The sequence below is a fragment of the Protopterus annectens genome, chromosome 4.part1 (genome assembly GCF_019279795.1).
Source record: "Protopterus annectens isolate FY-2018-M chromosome 4.part1, PAN1.0, whole genome shotgun sequence".
NCBI classification, from domain to species: Eukaryota; Metazoa; Chordata; order Ceratodontiformes; family Protopteridae; genus Protopterus; species Protopterus annectens.
Genome location: NC_056734.1, coordinates 306,961,302 through 306,982,498, shown reverse-complemented (window position 1 = coordinate 306,982,498; position 21,197 = coordinate 306,961,302). Strand labels below are relative to the sequence as shown.

General features: G+C 35.4%; 1 protein-coding gene across 8 annotated transcripts in view; it reads right to left on the bottom strand.

The window, feature by feature from the left end:
- The window catches only part of LOC122800839 (uncharacterized threonine-rich GPI-anchored glycoprotein PJ4664.02-like), a 662,067-nt gene that overhangs the window by 239,207 nt on the left and 401,663 nt on the right, over positions 1-21,197 (bottom strand). For all 8 annotated transcript variants that reach the window (XM_044070146.1, XM_044070147.1, XM_044070150.1 and 5 more), the window contains one exon: positions 13,054-13,119. In XM_044070146.1, the coding sequence (XP_043926081.1) occupies positions 13,054-13,119 (66 nt within the window). The remainder of the gene's footprint in view (positions 1-13,053; positions 13,120-21,197) is intronic.

Genomic DNA, 21,197 nt, shown 5'->3' with positions numbered 1-21,197 from the left:
CCACAATTTGCAAACATTTTTACAACTACAGAAGATGTGTAAATTATCTGCTTCTTCATTAGGACAAAAAGGGCAATGAGGTGAGTAATTGGTGTTAAATTTACTCAGAGTGTAAGGTGTATAGTAAGCATTATTGTTGATCATGATCTGAGTATATATTAAGCATTTGAAGGGGGTGAGCTTAGGGTATTTTTTATAGCAAATTCTTTGTCTTTGACTGATAACATTTGACTTTTACCTTGCCAGTAGGTTGAAAATAGGAGAGAATTTTGAGTTTGTTATAGCTGTGATTAATTTATAAGTCTTAGATATCATTTTATTCTTGATTTTAGAATTAGGATGGCTGTTTGTATGACATGTTCATCAATTTTAGTCAGAGAAAACTTAGATTTTAAAATATACATAATCAGTCTAAGGATAATATCATATTTCTTTGAAACCTTTAGCTTATCTCTTAGGTCTGGTATGTTGTAGTTGTTTAATTTGATTAAATCCCAGACTGTGATATCTTTAATTAGTGGGAAATCACATAAGTTTGTTGGTTGGTTGGGATTTAGGTGAATAGGTTAAATGACGTCAAGAGTATTTGATAACTGTATTGATATGAACAAATTCTGAAAAGTAAGGATCATATGTTTGTCAAGGGGGTATAGTTTAATTAAGGGGGTGCATTTCATGTTAAGGAAAGGGAGGGTTTTTGTGTTTATATTATAGGATTTTAGTAGATTGGACCACATCTTGATCAATTGAGGTGTCCAGCATCCTGAGGTCAGGTAATTATTAGCTATTTGTATCAATCTGCCAGAGCTTATAATAGAATAGTATACTTAAGGTCTGGAAGGCCCAGGCTCCCTTTGTCTTTTGGTAATGCACATTTCTCATATTTTATTCTGACTGATTTGGGGTACCATAAGAATTTGGAAAGGACCTTTTCTACCATTATAAAAAAGTTTTGGGGTATGGTCAGGAATATAGTATTTAGATGAAAGAGAATTTTAGGCAAGACATTCATTTTGATGATGCTAGCTTTTGATAACAAGGATAGATTGATGTTCTTCCATCTCATAATGTCTCTTTCAATATTTGACCACGTGTGAAACAAATTTATTTTAATGATCTCATTGAGGTTGTGGGTAAAGTTAATACCTGGAATTTTATTTGATAATTGGTATTGATCTCGCTATCCAGGAAATAGAACTCTTTGTGACCTAATGGATTAATAGGGAAAATAGATGATTTGTTGGGATTGACCTAATAATTAGATACATTTGAGTAAGACACTAGAGAATTTAGCAATTTTTGAAGGTCAGTGTTAGGTAGTTGAAAGTACAAGTTTAAATCATCTATAAAAGCTGAGTATAAGAGATTAATATTTAAAATTTTTGGTATGTGGTGGAAAGTTTTTTGGGATAAAAATAATAACAAGGGTTCCAGGTATACTGTAAAAAGGTAGGGTGAGAGGGGACAACTTTGTCTTATAGTACCATTGGAAATTATACTGGGGTTAGAAGTGGTTTTCTTAATATAAAGAGTAGTTGAGGCTTTCTGATACAGAACTTTTGTGATGTTTATAAATTCCTGTGGTTTCCTGAAACAAGAAAGAATATTGAATAGAAAGTTTTGATCTAATCTGTTGAAAGCTTTACTGGCATCCACAGTCAGAATGTATCTGAAGTGCTTATCCATTCCAAGAATCCTAATTAGGCTGTCCAAGAGGAGGGTATTTAAAAAAAAAATGCCTGTTGTGCATAAAACCAAGTCGCTCTTGCAATACAATGTGAGGAAATATCTTTTTTAATCTATTAGCAATCGCATAGTCTAAAATCTTAAGGTCAGTATTAATAAGAGTAATAGGTATATAGCTATCTGGATCTAGAGGATCACAGTTTGGTTTATGGAATAGGATGCTTTTCAAGTTGTTGAGGTGGCAGTTGGTTATACCAAACAGGATAATATAGTTAAAGGTTTTAAGCAGAATTTTAGAGATATGATCAGAAAAATTCTTGTAGAACTCTGCTGTATACCCATCAGGTCCTGGGGCTTTACCTAATTTAAGGTTGTTAATAGTGAGTTTGATTTCCTCTAAGTTGAAAGGGGTTTTTTGGTCAAACATTTGGGAGTTATTGAGTTGTGGGAAGTTTAGGTTATGTATAAAGTCATTCAATTTAAATGTAGTGTCACAGGGAGATATATGTTTTTGTAAATTTCTTCAAAAGTATTAACAATATCTTCATAATTTTGTTTTGTCTTGCCTTTATATTAATTTCATTAATCCTTGGGGGGGGGTACTTTTTTATATTAATTAGCCTGGCAAGAGTTTTTGAAGGAATCTGTGCCCATTCTGAAAATCTGTATACCATTTTCACTTCAGCTAGGGTATGGTTTTTTGAGTATAAATTATAAAACTGCTTTTTTAATTCAATCATTTTATCCTCCAAATCCTTAGAATAGTTTTGTTGGAGTTTTAATTCAGGTTCATTTAGTTGGTGTTCTAACTTGCTTTTGGAGAGGATTTGATTTTTCTTAAACCATGAAGATTTTTGGATGATGTATCCTCTTATAATTGCTTTGTTGGCTGCCCATTGTATGTCGTATAGAATTTGAGAAGACAAGAGGTTGTTGTCAAGCTGGGCAAGACTAGCATTGATTTCTTGTATTACCTCTTCTACTTGAATAATATTTGAGTTTAAGGTCCACTTGTTAAAAGTGGAGGCCCTTAGGTTAGTACTAAAAGTATTAATAGAGAAATGTATTTTAGAGTGGTCAGAGATAGTTCTTGGATGAACCTTATAATAGAGCTTGTGGCGGGTGAAAAAGTGTGATATCAAAATGGCTTCTATTCTTGACCAGGATTTGTGTCTACGAGAGAAGAAAGTGAATCTATTTCTTGAATTGTCCTGTTGAAAACTTGTGTAGGGGGTCCATTAAATCAAAGACATTCTGTAGTTCTTCTAGTGCTAATGAGGTATGTTGTGACTGTCTAACTTCTTTATGTGACCTATCCTTAATAGGGTTAGGTAGGGCATTCCAGTGACCTCCTAAGATATAATAGTGGTTTTGATACTTTGAAAGAACATTGAAGATATCATATATAAAGATATACTGATTAGAACAGGGAGCATAAATGTTTAGGAAAAGTATGGGTTTATCTATTGTGGGATATGAGCTAATAAATAAACACCATCTGCCGTTAGGGTCACTTTTTGAAAAAAGGAAATCTCCATGAAACAAATTCTTAATTATAATTGCTACCCCCCTGGAAGTCAAATTATAGCCAGATGCAATAATATTCTTGACCCATTTCCTTTTCCTATCAATATTCCAGAGCTCATTTAGCATGTGAATCTCTTGTAGATATGTTATGTTACTTTTACTTTGATATATGAGATGCATAATTAAATTCTTTTTTTTTTTATCCTGGAGTCCTTTTATATTCCATGAATCAATTGTGATCATTACTACTATCAAGCCTTCCTTTATAGCTATTAATTGTGTTAAACCTGAAAAGTAAGTTAGGTAAAATTAAAGCATAGACATTTGAGTAATTTTTTATTAAAGGGACATCAAGACATGCAGGTGCCTAGCCACCAATCCCTCTGAGAAGGTACAGAACACTTTGATGAGACAGAGGAGTTTAAAGGGTATATGGCATTGAAAAAGAGGCTAAATAGCAGAGGGATAGAAAAAAAAACACCTAACTTGTTCCAAATGTAGACAAAACATTGAATAAAACACAGATCAAGCCTTGCCCAAAACAATGAACAGTTAGGAACATCATAGAGAGCTAGGAAAATAAACATTCACTCATGTGACGATGTCAAAAGAAGTTTTATAAACCTTCCAGCATTACTGTTTTTAACAGTAGTTATTACAATCTTGAAATAAGATTTTGCTATGAAACTACAGTTCTTTTATTGAAGTGTCAGTTAAAGTATAAAATATTAAACTTTAATAACCCTGGAGTGGAAAAAATGTACATCAAAAATATCAGATGGTAGGTATCACTGATCCTGGAAAGGTGGTTTAATACCTTACTTTCCTCTGAAGTTTGCTATAAACAGGGAAGATTTCTTTGAGTGCAGACTTCAAAGCTGATGCATTTGACATTTCCATATTAGTGGCAAATCTGGGAAACATGAATGGTCTAGCTTTGGGAAAAATAAAGGGTTCAAAAATCTGCATTACATCTGGCACAGAAGTTACTTCTAAAAAAAAGATACCTGGTTTTCAACCAGATTCTGGCCCATAAAATCCCTTTGCACATGCTCTTGCTTTAACATGGTAACTTTAACCAGAAATAAACTTTTTTGTGCAATCCCCTTAACTACTCAGAACTACCCTAAAAATGTGAATTTTAGACAGAAGCAACTTCTAGAAGTGGTGTCTGTGTAACCATTTAGTAAGACTGCATTATTTGGAAAATATTGTCAGTTTTTCCAACAGCTTGTCTTATTCATCAAATAAGAGAAAGATGAAAGTGAATTATAGATGTCTAAAGCCTTCTACAGTCTGTCAAGTTATTAAAATGAAACAAAAACCATAAAATAAGATATTTGCAACTGAAAAACACCTTGTTATCTTAACAGTATGCTAAGATGGGGAGCCAGGGAGTAGAAAATCAAAGATTATTAGTACAGCGCAAACAATTACTGTCATAATGTTGAAAACAAACAATGGTTTATCAATAAACAGACAAGTTAAGTTTCAAACTGTGAACTGGTCCAATAATAGTCACTCAGGACTACTGCTTAATGGAATCGGTTAATGGAAATGATAACGGATAATGGTCAGCTTGTAAGATACTTTTATTTACTGATCCTGACAACCTGATACTTTTCCTGCTTGAAGACATGTTTATTTATTAGATACTGGCATTCCATAGTTGATGAAAACTCTGTGAAACATGACTGTGCTGATATGGTCAACAATACCAAGCCAAATATTACCCATTCAGTATTATGAAACACAAAAGCAAATAAAAAAAATGGTTGGTATAGGTGACATGCAGGTGTAAAACACTAAACCTTATACAAAGAAAATTGACTATTAGCTTTTTCCTTTTTTTCTCTTTCCTTCTCTTTTTTCTCATCCTTCTCTTTTCTTTTCTCTTCCAATAGCAAAGGCAATGTTCTGACCTTTGTTATGCAAGCCTCTTAGTAATTATTGTCCAGATCTATAAGTAATAGTCATCTATTAACAGTTTCACAGAATCCATGGGTCAAACAGGTTTTCATAGATAACCTTGCCAAAACATATCCTGGGTATCTTACTTGGGCAGACGGAGAAGTTTTACAAGGAAAAAAAAAAAAACAATAACAACTGTATCGCAATGTTTTATATTACAATATAAATGGTCATTGTTAAAGTTATCGGCTTTTTAAACAAGAAGAGCTTAGATGTTTATGTGGCTCAACAAAAGTGATGATTCTAATAAGGAGATAGACATCCTTGATCAAAGGCAGCTAACATCTTCAGCAGATATATTTGCAGTACCTCTTTAAAACTGACCTTCCAGTTCTGTTACTTTTCAAGCTCCTTTATGGATTTTCACAAGCCAGAAGCCAAGATTCCATGCATCAAAAGTCAACGGTTCAATGAGGAAGTATGAAAGCCAGTCCAGGTAGCTCTGGGAAAGGGAAAAGGTTAAAGTTCAGCAATACATCTGATGGAGAAGTGTCTTTTGGGAGATAGAATGTCGCAACGATGATCCACACCACAAAAATGGATTTATTAGAAAATAAAAACTTTTAGGGTAAGTATTTTGGGGGTATTAAACATCCAGAACAGCGTTGAATAGCTTTTTACACCTAGCGAATGCACTAGGTGCATTATTTCACACAGGGTTAACCTTAAAAATATGTAGAAAGGTGGATTTAGCCTCCTTGGGGCTATTTATTTGATACTTCATGCCTTTGTGATGAAAGATTAAGGTAGCAGGATATTTCATCTGAAAACAGATTTTGTTATCGATAAAGTAGGCACAGTGCTTAGATAAATTCTGCCTCTTTTGCTTAATTTCCAATGGCAAACCTTGCAGGATGGTAATTTTATGGCCCCTCCAGGTAATATTCTTCTTTGATTTGAAGGCCGTAAGTAGATTTTGAACATGTGCTGAGTTAAGGAGCCTAACATATATTTGCCTTGGGGTTTCCACCATTGGAGTACATCTAAGTGATTGGTGAGCTCTTTCTATGATTAAATCCTTTATCTGTTCTTTGTCAAGAAATGAACTTGCACATACTACTGTTAGCCATGAAAGTGATATTGATGAATAATCTTCCCTTGGTGTTATGGGCACTGATGATGAAAATGGAAAAGGTGATACTGCTAATAGTGAATATATTGATAAACATGCCAGTGATGGTAACATCAACAGTGTTAATTCTATTGGAGAATGGGATAGAAAATGCAAGTTAAAATGCAGGACAAACCGCATTGCAAAAAAGGAGAAAGAATAATTTATAAGTATGTTGTCTTAATGTTTACTGTCTTATAAATGAATGCAGGCATCTTGCAGTCTTAAAAATAATTTAAACTTCTTCCTACAAAAATATTTTTTTCTTGATGTTAGATTATTAACTGAAATACAACAGAAACAAGTATCAGTTGCTTGGGGTAACAATATTTTAATGATCTTTTTAGGAAAGACCTATGTTGTGGCATTGCAATATTATACAAAACATTTGAACTTAATGATTTGACAGTCTCCCTTCCAGGATGTTTAGTTGTCTATGATGTTTTGGTCTTTTGGTATATTTCACCTTATTTCTATATATGCCCCTACTTTTGCAAAAATAACATGAATATTTATTTAGGACCTTGAGGCATAAATATTAGGCTCTTTATCGCTTATCATTATTTTTTATCTAAAGTGTCACTTACAAGAAAGTACTGGAAAGCTTAATAATGTTGTTAAATGTTTTTGGCAGGTTTTGCAGAGAAAAACTTAAGCCAGGGCAGAGCACACTTATTTGAGGAGATCTTTAGCTACTGAGATTGATTGTTTTGCTTATACTGATACTTTGTTCTTACGTGAGTGTAAACATATTCATTTTGATGTTTCAGACTTTAAAACATTATTCTTACTCCTTGGAGAATTTAATAAGCAAGCCCTATTAGATAAGGGAATTAAAAATGATAAAACATCTAGATAAAACCATTGAAAACTCTGTATGGTAATTTCTTACAGGATTATGAATCTGTTATAAGATGTAAAAATGCACATGCTATACAAATTTGAGAAAAAAAGCTGCAAGGCATTACTAAAGAAAAATGTAGTCTGTATTATATAGATAAAAATATGTTGCTTAAGAGATGAAGGCAGAAGTTTCCATTTTCTAGGGAAAATTACAAAACTTATATGGAAAATGTATGGGGCAGATATGGAGGATGGCCCCATGTTGTAGAAGGAAGTAGTAGTCTACAACAATCACAAAAAGAATGATAGGCCAAAAAAGTGCCATAAAGATGACAGAGTGGACTTTTGAGGATAACAAAGAAAGAAATTATATATTGTTACTATTATGCAAGAAGTCCAGAATTTCTGGAGAGAAGATATACAAAAAGATTAAGAGAGAAATTAGAGGAAAGAAAAATGCTTGCACAAGAAAAACTGTCAAAAGCTTCAAATGCAAATTTTTGGTAATACAAAAGATTTATGAAAAACTATATTATATAGACAAAACACGTTTGGCCATTTGGAAAAAGAAACAACTGAGGAAGTGGGAAAATTTAAAGAACAAATTCTAGAGATCACTGAGATGTATAAAAAAGAAAGCTGGACATGGGAAAGAAATATGATATGGTGCAATATTTGAACAAAAAAGAACGCCAAATTAATCAACAGAAAAAAGCTGCCCCAAAGATATTCAAAGAGAACTACAAAGGCATCCAGATATAGAAAATGTCATGATACAAAAAATATGATCACAAAGTGGAAATGTGAAAAAGATTAGTAAAGCAGAAATTACAAAAACAGAAGGCAAAATTATGGAATACTTGTGAAGTAAAGACTTTAGTATAGAAAGTTTAACATAGGTTATATCACAGCATGAAGGAACAAGTCCCCAAGTGATGAGAAACAGGAGGAACAGGAGACATCTGAAGAAATATTGATTTGGGAAAGAAAAAGAGATATAATATTGTGCAATATTTATGCACGGGAGAAAGCAAAACAAATCAATACAAATAGAGCAGCACCAAAGATATCTGATGAGAAATACAGGCAAAGGCATTCAAGTATGGAAAAATGTTCAATACAAAAAATAAGGAAACAAAGAGGAAAAGTATGTAAGAGGATTAGTAATGGTGAAGTTAAAGAGATAGAAACTGAGGTCATGGATTACCTGTGAAGCAAGGATTTAGTTTAGAAAATCTAACTCTGATAACATCACAGCAGGATAGCGCAATGGATCCCCTATTTAGGGAGAAACTAGTGCAGCAGAAAACATCTGAACAGTTGCGATATATAAAGATACTTTGGATCCTTCCTTTGGAAACCAGTAGAAAAGTTCAGTTGGAGTTGTACAACAAGGTAAGGAACAGGAAACTTTGGCAACTCTGCCTCAGTCAGTGCTGTGGAGTGATAGGCCAGTGAGTTCCCATATGAAAGAGCAACAGATGACACAAGATGAAACTGAAGAGAATGTGGTGCAGAAAGCTCTGGAGCTTTCTACAGACTGCCCACAGGAAATGAAGAACAAAGAATGTGCCCTCAGTTTAGAAGAACTTGACCTAAGAGATTGATGACCCAAAAAGGGTAATAGAGAACTGGAAAAGAAAGCAAAGGGAATTGAAACACAACCAAAACAAGAAGAAATATCTGTGAATGTTATGGAACAAAACAAAGATGCTGAATGGATCAAAGAAGTAAAAGAAAGAATAAGAAGTTCAAATGTATAGGATATGAAATGGGATGAAGTAATGGCCAGAGAAATTGATACAGAGTTAAGAAATGATTCTAATTTGAAATCCCCAAGGCTGAGATACAGTAGCTAACTTTTGTCTAAAAGAATTAACATCTTTACATGAAGATTTAACCATGAGTGAGAACTATTTTTATGTGTACACTGAACAGACACCAACCTCTTTAACAGGAAAAACAATACTCCTACTTAAGATCGAACCTGCAATATATCCTAACAGCTATAGACCAAAAATTTGCCTTCAAACAATGTTTAAACTATGCACTCAAAGTGATGCTGATAGAGATTATAGTAATGTAGAAGAAAAATCAATTATGGCGATAGAACAAAAGGGTAACAAAAGAAAGTGATATGAGCAGACACTCATTTGTTGTTAAATAAAATTACTGAGAAGTGAAAAAAGGTGAATAATGTAAGTATGTCATGGATAGACTACAAAGAAGCATTTCACATTATCCCACATTCATGGATGAAAAAATTGTGCTTAAAAATGTATAAGATACATGTGACACTGATTGATTACATAACAATGACCATGAAACAGTGGCAAACCACTTTGCAGTTAAGTCACAATAAAGGACAAATTATTATTCCAGGGATAAAATTTTAAAGTGGGATATTCCAGGGTCACTCTCTGTCACTACTGCTCCTTTGTATTGCCCTTAACCCATTAAGCTGTCTGCTTAACAGATTAGGTCATGGCTTCAGTTTGGCACACAGAAAACAACAAAGTGTAAAGACTTCTCATCCTCATTTGTGGATGATTTAAAACGGTATAATTCATCACATAAGGACCTGATAGAAGAACTGTAGGTGGTCAAAACTTTTTCTGATGAAATAAGAATGTCATATGATCTTGATAAATGTGCAAAAGCAATCTTTAAAGCAGGAAAGGTGCAGCCCCAAGAAAACAGCAGCCCTGAACAGGAGTGTGATATAAAAGAACTTGAGCAAGAGGGAATGTATAAATACCTGGGAACTGATGAAGGATCAACAATAAAACATGAACAAAGACAAATAAAACTTAGAAAGGAATATTTTAGAAGACTAAAATTAATACTGAAAACAATTCTGACATCTAGACCAAAGTCCAAGCTAAAAACCAATTTGATTTCCCTGTCCTAACTTGTAGTTTTGGAGTAATTGACTGGCTGCAAAAGGTGCTGGACTGGATGGACAGGAAAACAAGAAGGATGCTTCATGCTCATCAAACGATTTATAAAAATCATTGTATACCAAGACAATATATTCCCCATTCTGAAGGAGGTATGGGACCCCTTGAAATTGATAAGATGTACAGATCTGACATTGTAGGACTGCATACATATCTGCTGACCTCACAAGACCCAAGTCTGGTGAAAGTTTTAAAACATGAGGAGAATACGTTTAACATGACTTCCCTGCTTTGTTTAGCAGAAGCACTTTGGTGTCAGTCAGGAATGGAAATCAAACCAGAAACAGATAGAAAAACAGGCAGCAAATGAGTATGCAAAAAAATAAATAAATAAATATAAGGTGAAGGATCAGATGAGAAGGCAAGAAATGCGGAAAATGCATAAATATAGTTGCATGTACAGAAAATCTTGGAACAACCTCATGTTGATCAGGATTGAATGCAGGAATGGCAATGAGAGGTGAATTTAATCTGAAAGATGAAAGGTTAATATTGGTGGTACAAGATATTGAACTATGTACACGTTGGTTTACAAAGTCCATTGAATATGTGGGAGACACAGACAAATGTAGGTTTTACAAAACAGAATTGGAAAAAAGTTGCACATCTTCCTCTTGGTTGTGACACACTGATGGCAAAAGGACTGTATACTGAATGACATAATAATGTGGCAAGACTGTTGCATTGATGATTGTGCAGTCATTACAATACTGAATTATCTGAAAAACATTGGAAACATAAGCCACAAAGCATTATAAAAAGATGATGTTTACATCACATGGGAAGAAAACCAGATATAGTAGTCTGAAAAGAAGACAAAAGTAGCATTGATTACTGAAATTGCTACACCCAGTTATTACAGTGTCTTATGTACAGACAAAGACACAAAGTCATAAAATACCAGGATTTGCAGGCAGAAATGAGGGCAATGTAGAAGGATATGCAGATAGTTCCAATAGTTGTAGGAGCAGCGGGTCTTATAAAAAAGAATTTACAGTCATAATTACATATGTTACCAATGCAGATAACTCCATATGAATTGAAAAAGGCATACTGTGGGTGCTGCGAAGAGTATTTCCGGCTACATCAAAGACTGAAACAATAATAATTTCATGAACTTTAATCATACTTTGACTTAGAAAAGGGGTCTATTCCCATCATGGTATTAGAACCCCAACATATTTGGAGAAGAGGAATCTTATAGGGTACTGATGGTATTCTTTTTGTTAGTCAAGACACTGTTATGGAATATGTGAAATTACCTATCACTTATGTATGCTTAAAAAAAAGAAAAACTAACCCGTACAAGAGTATGGGAAGTACAGCAACCAAGTAAAGCTGATAATGACTTTCTGGAATGGCCTATATCCTTGGATAAATTAAATAGGAACTCACAACTGTTTCTAAGAAAGCAGCTCCTGTTTATGATGGGGGTTTAATATTTATATCTACGGAAGGGGGTTATTTACTTTGGCCAGCTGTTTAACCCTGATTCTCAACAACACTTATTACCAAATATTTTGTAAAATTGTGCAACAAAGACTATCTGATGAACTTTTAAATTACTTAATAATAGGAACTTTGTGATAGGTTCAGGCACCTAGGCAGTGAGACATTTCCCCGTGGTACATTTGACTGGGGACACATGGCTGAAGTTACATTCAGCTGCAGAGAAATATGTGTGTTTGCAAATTCCCTGTGGGCAAAGAGAAGCATACACTGCCATGCACACAGCTTTAATAACCAAATGCATAGGGGGAAAACAATGCTCAGGGACCCAAAGGGAACATGAGATAGCAGGCAATATGGCAGGCATCAGCAGCAGGCTGGCCAAGGGCATGTCAGTGGCAGTAAAAATGCAGTGCACAACAGGCAGTGCCTTTATATTTGGAGTATGTGGACCACTACCCTCCTTCACAGTGTCTAGTGAACATTACCTAAAATGCATACTGGAGCATAAATGTGAGTACAGTAGCCTGCAGGATTTCCTCCATGCTGTAGCACTCTTCTACATGTTGTAGTTATATAAGTATGTACTGTACACTGAGCACAACACTGATTACTTTTTCTGCCGCCATACATTTGGCTATTAAAGCTGTGAGCATGGCAGTGTGTGCTCTTTTTGTGATACCAGCAAAAAAATATAAAAGACAGACTGATCCTATTACTTAAAATAATTGTTGAAATTCAGAATGGAAATGAATTACTTTTGGCCTGTGACATTTCCATATTTTATGATACTGTTGCAAGTATAGTCTAGCTGCCCTTGCAGGCCATTTTAAGTCTAGCCAGGGTCCATTTTTATTTTTGAAGTAACCTATCCCATTTGATTACAGAGTGGCCTTACTCATCCCATGGTTGACAATTATATACTACTCCTTATGAAAAATTTGGTATCATACCATAGATAGTTTAAGGGGAGCCACGCATGGAATAAAGCATTTAGGAGCTGGGTCTGTCTGTAGTACGGGGACATTCCTGGGGTAAATTTCTTGTTTCCCATCCATAGATTTAAGTTGTACTTGAATATGGACAGAGATGTATTGTGTTTTATGCAGATGAGGAGTCTGTCCCACAGCAGCTGTAGCCTCTGAAATGCCTGTGCCTCCAAACTCTTTTGCTGATGTTCTGCACTCTTTTCGATATGTGCCATGGGATCTTTTATATCTACCTGTGCTACCACCAGCTCAGACAGAAGGGGCCTTGTTTGAACATGCAATCCACACACTCAGAAATACAGCACCCACCTCAAGCTGCACTACAGATTCAATACTAGAAAACTAATCCAACTACCTGGTTTGGAAATTGTATGTGATTAACAAAATGTAAACTATGAACCTAAACTATGAACCTATGAACCTATAATTCTATTCAACTAGATATGTTTTATTACTATTACAGATCGCATGCAGTAACTTGCAGACTGTTAACATATTAGAAATAAAACACACTTACTCCGTGTGGATGCTGTATGTGGTAAGGATGGATCAGTGGATGATATAAAACTACCTGTTGGGACATCTGTCAAAAGAGAATATAATTTCTGTTTAGTTCCATTCCTACAGTCTGCAAAAAGCAATACTAAAACCTTCACTAAAAACATTGGAATGTAGTTTTCCACACGACTATATTCCAGTTTCCATCCTTTCCAGTTCACATAGAATATTAGAAACACTAGCAATAAATAAACTAGCAGAACTGATAAAACATTTGCCCAATGTGTGTGTGTGTGTGTGTGTGTGTGTGTGTGTGTGTGTGTGTGTGTGTGTGTGTGTGTGTGTGTGTGTGTGTGTGTGTGTTTTGAATATGAATATGTGTTTGTACACCCATGTCTATGTGGAGATGTGCATAACTGTGGGTTACTGTATATGATTTACCTTTCTATCTTTATGAATTGAAACATAAGAAGTGTTCCAGACTAAATGTCACCTGCCAGATATAAACCAGTGAATGAAATAAAAACAGTTCTGAGATAACATTCAGACCAATATCCCAAAGTACAAAACAAATGCTAATTTCTGGGGACAGAATATTGTTGGTAAGACAAAGCTTAACCATCTCAGGACTTTTTACTGAAGAATTGAATGCTAATAACCACTTAATGCTAACAATGACCTTTAATGTAGTAGATGCATTGTGCTGCAAGTAACACCAGAAATTAGATTTTTTTTATTTCTGACTTTAATTGCCAAAAAATATGTTCTCTGATATTATTTATAAATACTTTGTGAAAGTAATTTCCAAGTATTTACAAAACATTTAATTTATAATTATCAGAGTTTTCTTTACAATAAATACAACCATTAAATGGCTGTAAAAATAAAGAACTTTATAAGATATAGTGAAGGTAGCACTATCACCATTCACAATAAAGCAGATAACTAGTCGAGACTGAACAGCATCAGGGGTACAGAAAATGTACACTTATGTATGTCACTATGCAGAGCTGGGTGCAATGACTTAAAAATGCTATAATCTTAAATATTCTTTTTCAGCTTTTCCCTATCACTTCATATAGATAACTGATTCTTCTATTCACGGCATTGTAACAATATTATTATATTAAAAAATGGAATGAAGATGCATGTCACTTAATAAAACTTAACATTTTATAATTTTATGCTGGACATAATAAATCTCCCTGTTATGACACCTGACAATTATATCACAAAAAAGATTTGTAATTTATTGTCATGTTGCTGAATATCACATGGCAAATACCTGCATACATTTAGTCATGAGCATTAAATAATGTGAATGTCTATGGTTTCAACAGCTTCATGTCAGAATCCATTAAGACTAAAAATATAGTGCCGTAATAGAACCCATGCCATTGTCCATGTTGGCGTGAATGACTTGAGATGTACCTCCCTGGACTATATGAAGAGAGACATGATCAAGCTCACTGAGTATGTGTCCCAGGCAGGTATGTCCCTAGCCTTAAGCAGCATCCTACCATCACCCAGAATGATGCCTCAGTACAAACAGAAAATGATGATTTTAGCAATTGGCTTAGTTTCTGGTGTCATTCTAGGGGATCCAGTGCCTGACAGCCTGTGAAGATATGATTGACAGACCATGATACTTTGCTAGAGATGGCCTGCATCTGTCTCACATGGACTTCTAGTGCCTTTTTTAGGAAAAGTCATGAGGTCGATACTACCAACATAAAAATGTCAACAAAACACAAATTAAACATCATGTTGCTAAACGCTAGGAGTCTAATCATGAAACTACACTCATTGCAAGCACTATTAACCCTAGAAGATGTTGACATTTGTGCAGTCACAGATACTTGGTTCAAAGCTGGGACGAGCACCCCAGCCTTACCTGGTTACTCATCCTATCATACAGTCAGACCCCAAAATGTGGGTAGCAAAGCCAAAGGAGGTGGAGTTTCAAAATATATTAAAGACAAACATGTCTTCAGGCTGGTCAAACAGTATGATGCACAGGAGACAATCCAGGTGCAGATAACCATTTACAAGGCCCCTATTCAAATTATAGCTAGCTGCAGGCCCCCAAATTTAACTCAAAATGCCCACTCCACCTATCTGGACCTCTTCAAATCTGTCATGATTCAACCCTTTACCCTGATCCTGAGTTACTTTAATTACCCAAATATAGATTGGAAAACTGCTCAAGCGAGAACACAAATGCTCAGAGCCCTCGATTTTATCAGTGCAAATGTCTTGGAACAGCTAGTCGATACCACCCCAAGAGGTGATAATATCTTAGACTTGTTTTAACCAACACGAGTAACCACTGCAGCACCCCTATGGTATCATCCTCCCTGGTAAGATCTAACCATAAAGCGGTCACTTTTGAAATCAGCATCTCCCCTGCTCGCCCTCTAACGAGGGTCAAACAAAAAAAATTTCCAAAGCTGATTTCAACCTTCTGAGGGATGGTATAAACAGCATCACAGGCCCCCCCCCCACACACACACACACACTGTAGGATCTGGCATCAATGTCCAAATCTACTCCAAAGTACTTTACAAGTATTTATATAGATGCATGGAATCAGGAATACCTGACAGGACAAAATCATCCTCCGCAAGGAAGAGTAAACATGGCTGGTGGACATCTGCATTAAATAAACTATATAACAAAAGGAAAAAATTGCTGTCCAGGGCCAAGAAGGAGCAGGTTCCCAATTGGAAGCAGTCTTTCCTTAGCCTGAACAAGCAAATAAGATCACTAGTGAAATTCTCTAAAGCCAACTTTGAGTCCAAACTGGCCACATCTACTAGAGACAATCATAAGGCCTTCTTCAAATATATCTGCAGTCTCAAAGGAAGCATCCAGATCTGTTCAGAATTGGTGGTCAAGGACACCACATACACAAATGCTGTAGATATAAACAATCTACTGGCTGCCAGATTCAGTGAAAACTTCTCCCCTCTGTTGCCCCATCAGTAAATCAGGACATCCCCAGTATCTGCCCTCCATCCCTTATCTCTAGGGAACAGGTCATCACCAGCCTTTCAAAGGCAGAAAATACAGCCTCCATGGGACCCAATAACATCCCAGGCTACATCCTACATGAACTCAGGCATGAGCTTGCAGCACCATTAGGCACCCAATTCAACCAAAGCATGAGTACTGGCTTTGTTCAAGCCGAGTGGAGGACAGCCACTGTCATCTCTTTACACAAAGGTGGAGCATCCACCAAACCAGGAAATTATAGACCCATCAGCCTAACTAGTCTGATCTGCAAGGCCATGGAATGGATTATCATGGACCTCATTAACAGGGACATTAGCAACCTCCAAACACTCGACCCTACACAGTATGGCTTTTTCAAGGGGAGGTCATGTCTGTTAAATCAGGTTGACATCTTTGAGATAGTCACCAAAGCCATGGACGAGGGGAAGATGGTACACACCACCTACCTTGATCTGGCCAAAGCATTTGACTCTATTCACCACTTGGACATAGTAAATAAACTCTCTCAACTATGCATCATTCCATATGTTACCAGATGGGTAGCAAACTGGCTCACTGACTGAACCCACCTAATCAAAATAGGGGAAGCCACCTCAAGCAGTACACCCGTAACAAGTGGTGTACCCCAGGGATCAATGTCGGGGCCTCTGTTGTTCATGATATACTTCTCTTAAGTGCAGGCCAAAACCAGTGGGCTATGGCTGACCAAGTTTGCAGATGACTGCAAGCAGGGCAAAGTCATCAGTTCCCAAAGAGATGTGGACGTCTTCCAACCGGGTCTCACCCAAACAAATGACTGGTGCCTGAAACATAACCTCAAGCTGAATGCCAAAAATTGCATCATCATCCCCTTTGGTGAGAGTGACGTCCCCACATATTATCACATTAATACCAATGTCCTAAGTACAGAATCAGTAGTAAGGGATTTGGACACCCAGGTTGATAACAACCTGACTTTTGACTACCATGTTGTTTCCGCTATATGGAAAGCTTTCTACATCGCTCACCTCATAAGTAAAGGCATCTCATCCAGGGACAGAGAGGTCATAACATCCCTGCATTCTTCCTTTATATGGCCAATTATTGAGTAAAATGCCATCTTTGGCATGTACCTTGCAAAGCACATGTAGCAGCTGGAGAGATCACAGAGGTTCCTCAACAGGAAAATCCAGGGCCTCAAACACTAACCCTACACAAATAGGCTAAAAGCCCTGTCTCTCTACTCAGTTTCATACAGACTCCTCAGAGGTTGCCTCTCTCTGGTACACAAAGCAATCTCAGGCCGCGCCTTGATGGGACTGCTGCATATCCGCAAGTCAAGCTCCACTCGAACAACCTGTACATGTGACCTCAACCTGGTCTTTGATATCAATACGACTTGGCGGGACAGAATTGTGCCCCAGAGACTCACCCATTTGGGGAATTTATTCACTCTCCATGTCAAGCAGAGTGCATCATTATCCCTTTTTAAGTACAACCTGGGTAAGTGGATGGGAAACAGAAAATACACTCCTGGGATTCCACCTGTGTCCCTGCTGGGCAGGGGTTCTGGGTGTTGACTTGTCTAAACATGGGCTAAACTCTTGGCTAGGTTTATTAAGGGCCTCAGGGCCAATAGCCTAGTAACTTCCTATGATCCTATGATCTTATGAGGAAGACAGGGAAATTACAAAGACTGGTGAAAATGAGCTTATGAAATAAAATTAAAAATGTTGACACTTCCATCGATTCTTAATTGATTTTTAATTCTCATGTATCATGTGTTACATCACATACTTCTAAAAGTTAAATTATGTGTATGGCATAATTTTAGTGGTCAACAATGAGAAATATGTTGAATTTTTTGTAGGGTCAGTATTAGAAAAGTATTACTGATAGGTTTGAATTTAAATAAAGAGAAAAGTAAAAAGGAAGGATGTATTGGTTAAATTCAGTCATTATATTTTAAATATAATCATGTTACAGCATTAAGAGCCGTCTTTAGAAATAAAGACATTGCTACTAAAATGGAAAAACTAATGCAATAAATCAGCTGCATAAGGTTTCTTGTGCCATGGAAAAAAGGAAGCATTTTTAATTTAATATATACTTTTTAAGCATGAAGTTACTTAGGGAAGATTTACCTGATATGAGAAAATTTAAATTTTGAATTAATGGGCTTTTTGTTAAAGTTGTATGGAAACACTGGCAAACCATGATTCAGTGGTATATGAGATAAAGAAGTAAAATTAAAGGAAGTAAGGCTGAGCCAATCACAGGTAAAATGTGCCTTTTTGCATCCATTTCAGAAGAAACAGTCTATGTTATTAAGGGTAGATTTTGTAAAACATAGAGTACCAGTAGTTAGAATATGAGAAACCTATGAAAATAACCAGTTAGAAATGAATATAAAATCAAAATCTTGTCATGCATCTGGGCAGAAGATCCAAGATAATAATATGAAGAAGAGGCAAAAATATTATTTATCAGGATGATAAGAGCATGATTGATAAAACACTGAGAGAAAAGAAATTAACGTTTAATAGGGAAAATGCGATGTTTCTTTGGAGGTTGCTTCATAACAAGCTGTGAGGAAAAGTTGAAATGCATTTCAAAATGTTAAATGCGTCAAAGTATCATGTAAAGGACTAGGAATTAATAGTCTATGAAATAATAATGTCAGTCTAAAGAATGGTATGTTGGAAGTTGAGTTACAAGGAACTGAAAATGTTAAATGTCAGCCATACATAGTTTAGAAAATTGGTTTTGGAAATAGTGCAACAGGTCATTTTGGCATGGATGGAAAATTAGGTGTATTTGTGTCATATAGGCATATATGTGTTCACATGAATTATATAATAAAAATAGGAAATCTGGACATCAAATTTCATTAAATTTTGTAAGAACAGGATTAGTAGAGATATTTAAATTGTTTTAAGATAATGATATTTGCTTGAGGTTAGAATATGAACAATGAAATGGAAGTTAACATTCAGCTGATTTTTATTAATCTACTTTTATTTTTGCAGGGGACATATTATTTGTGTTGTGAAAAAATACAATTTTGCTTCTTCCTCTTTTTTATCGTTTTACTTGCTTAACTTGTATTTATTAAGATTACAGCCTAAATAAAGATTTTTGTATGTGAGTTTTTTTTTTAATTGTTTAAATGATATGGGATCTTTTACAGAACTTGAGATGCTTCCAGCTTGAAGTGAATGTACTTACGTATAATGGGTTATACGAATGGCAGTATTTCATCAATGCAGCAACCCCTTAAAATATATCAAAATTTTAGTAAGTCAAAATAAATGGATGTACTCATGGATGGATGGAAACAGCCTCCTTTTGATATATCTAGCATAAAAAGCAAGTGTACTACCAGCTACCTGCTGAAGCACTAAAAATAATCTCTAATAAATGTACAGATATTTTTTGTTACATGTACCTCTGGTATTTTTGGTTTCTCTCAAAATCTTCAATATTCAACAAGTGTGTGTTACCGTTCTGTGTGCTGTGCTACTAAATGAAAACATATGTATCTTTCACTGTTGTTATTCATCATTAATGGCTCTCCTTTTGAATAAATATTTTCTTAGAGCACTAAGTAATGAGTTATACAAATTAGAAATAGTTCTCAAAAATATCTTTTATCTCTTTCAAAAATCTTTTCATGCTATTTATGCCTCTGAAGAAAATTGAAAGCACTTCATGTCTTCATAAATGAAGCAGCACAAGGTTCATCCACACTTTTGATGTATGCTTGAATGGTTTGAAACTCACTTTTGCAGTGAGACATGTTTTAATATGAAAATGACTCTCATTTTTGATACCAAAAATGTATCTGATCAATTTGCAAGAAAACTTTGCTGAATCTGTAAGTACTATTTTAGGTTATGTCAGATGAAGAGATCAAGTATATAAGTGTGTGTCTGTATGTGTATGGGGGTGTCTGTCTGTGAATATTTCTCTTTTTCCTTGCTAAAGTCTATTTCTTTGGAGATGCACCCAAACATATGAAAACTGCACAGAGCAATGTTAACTGACAGATGAAGACCATAGTCATTAAAAAGTCATCATGGTACTTGACATAAAACTGACATGACATTTTACAGCAGAGAAGTGGTAAGTTATGGAAATACCCATGAATGTTTTTTGTACAATACACTGCACGGGAAATAACCAGTATGCTATTTGTCTGCGGCTTAAACACACTTGAAAATGTGAAAGTAATAAAAAGTAAACGTTTCTGCTAGCATAACAAGTCATTTATTACTCCATACCACAGTTGCATCCAGTAATCCAACCAAATGACAGGGAAGCCACTGTTGAATAAAATTCTCTATTCAGTAAGTGCTTTTGTGGTGTTCAAGCACCACTTCTTCAGACCTTTAACAACCGTGATTATAACATCACATCTAAATACCAAAACCAGTAAAAAGGAACCTATCGACACACTTCTCTTATTAAACAATTAACCATTGAAGGAGGTCTCTCTACCAGGTTTTATAGAAAAGAATGTCATAGAAATACACTTTTACATAAAAAAGTATGCACCCCAAACATATATTTAAGAATGTAGTTAGAGGTCAAGCTCTAACAGTGTCTAGATTAACAGCACAACAAGAAGACTTTAGGAATGAGGTGAATGATCTTAGAGAGAGTGATTTAAAGAAAGTGGGTATACAGACAATAGCACAACAAGTATATTAGATGAGATCCCAATTTTAAGAACTACTATTAGGAAACCCTATTTTTCATTAGATCAAGGGGAACAATCTAGAACAATTGCCAGTAAGGAGAAAGTGATCAGAGTACCTACCCATTATACCAGCAATGCTAACAAGATTATAGATATTGTAAAAAACATTGGCCCATAGTTATACATAACCCAGAAATTAAAGGAATAGTAGGTGATGAACCCAGTTTCCTGTTTAAGAACAAAGCCTCTTTAAAGAGACTTTATGTTATTCTGCCAATGAGAGAACTATAGTTGAAACTTGAGGTACTTTACCATGTACCAGATGTAATCAATATAGATGGATTTACACCAATAACACTTTTATACATCCGAATACTGAAAGAGAGTTTAAGTTTACTGTAACAGCAAATTACAATAGCAAGAACATGGTTTACTTAGCTGTATGTAACCATTGTTCTGGATTCTAT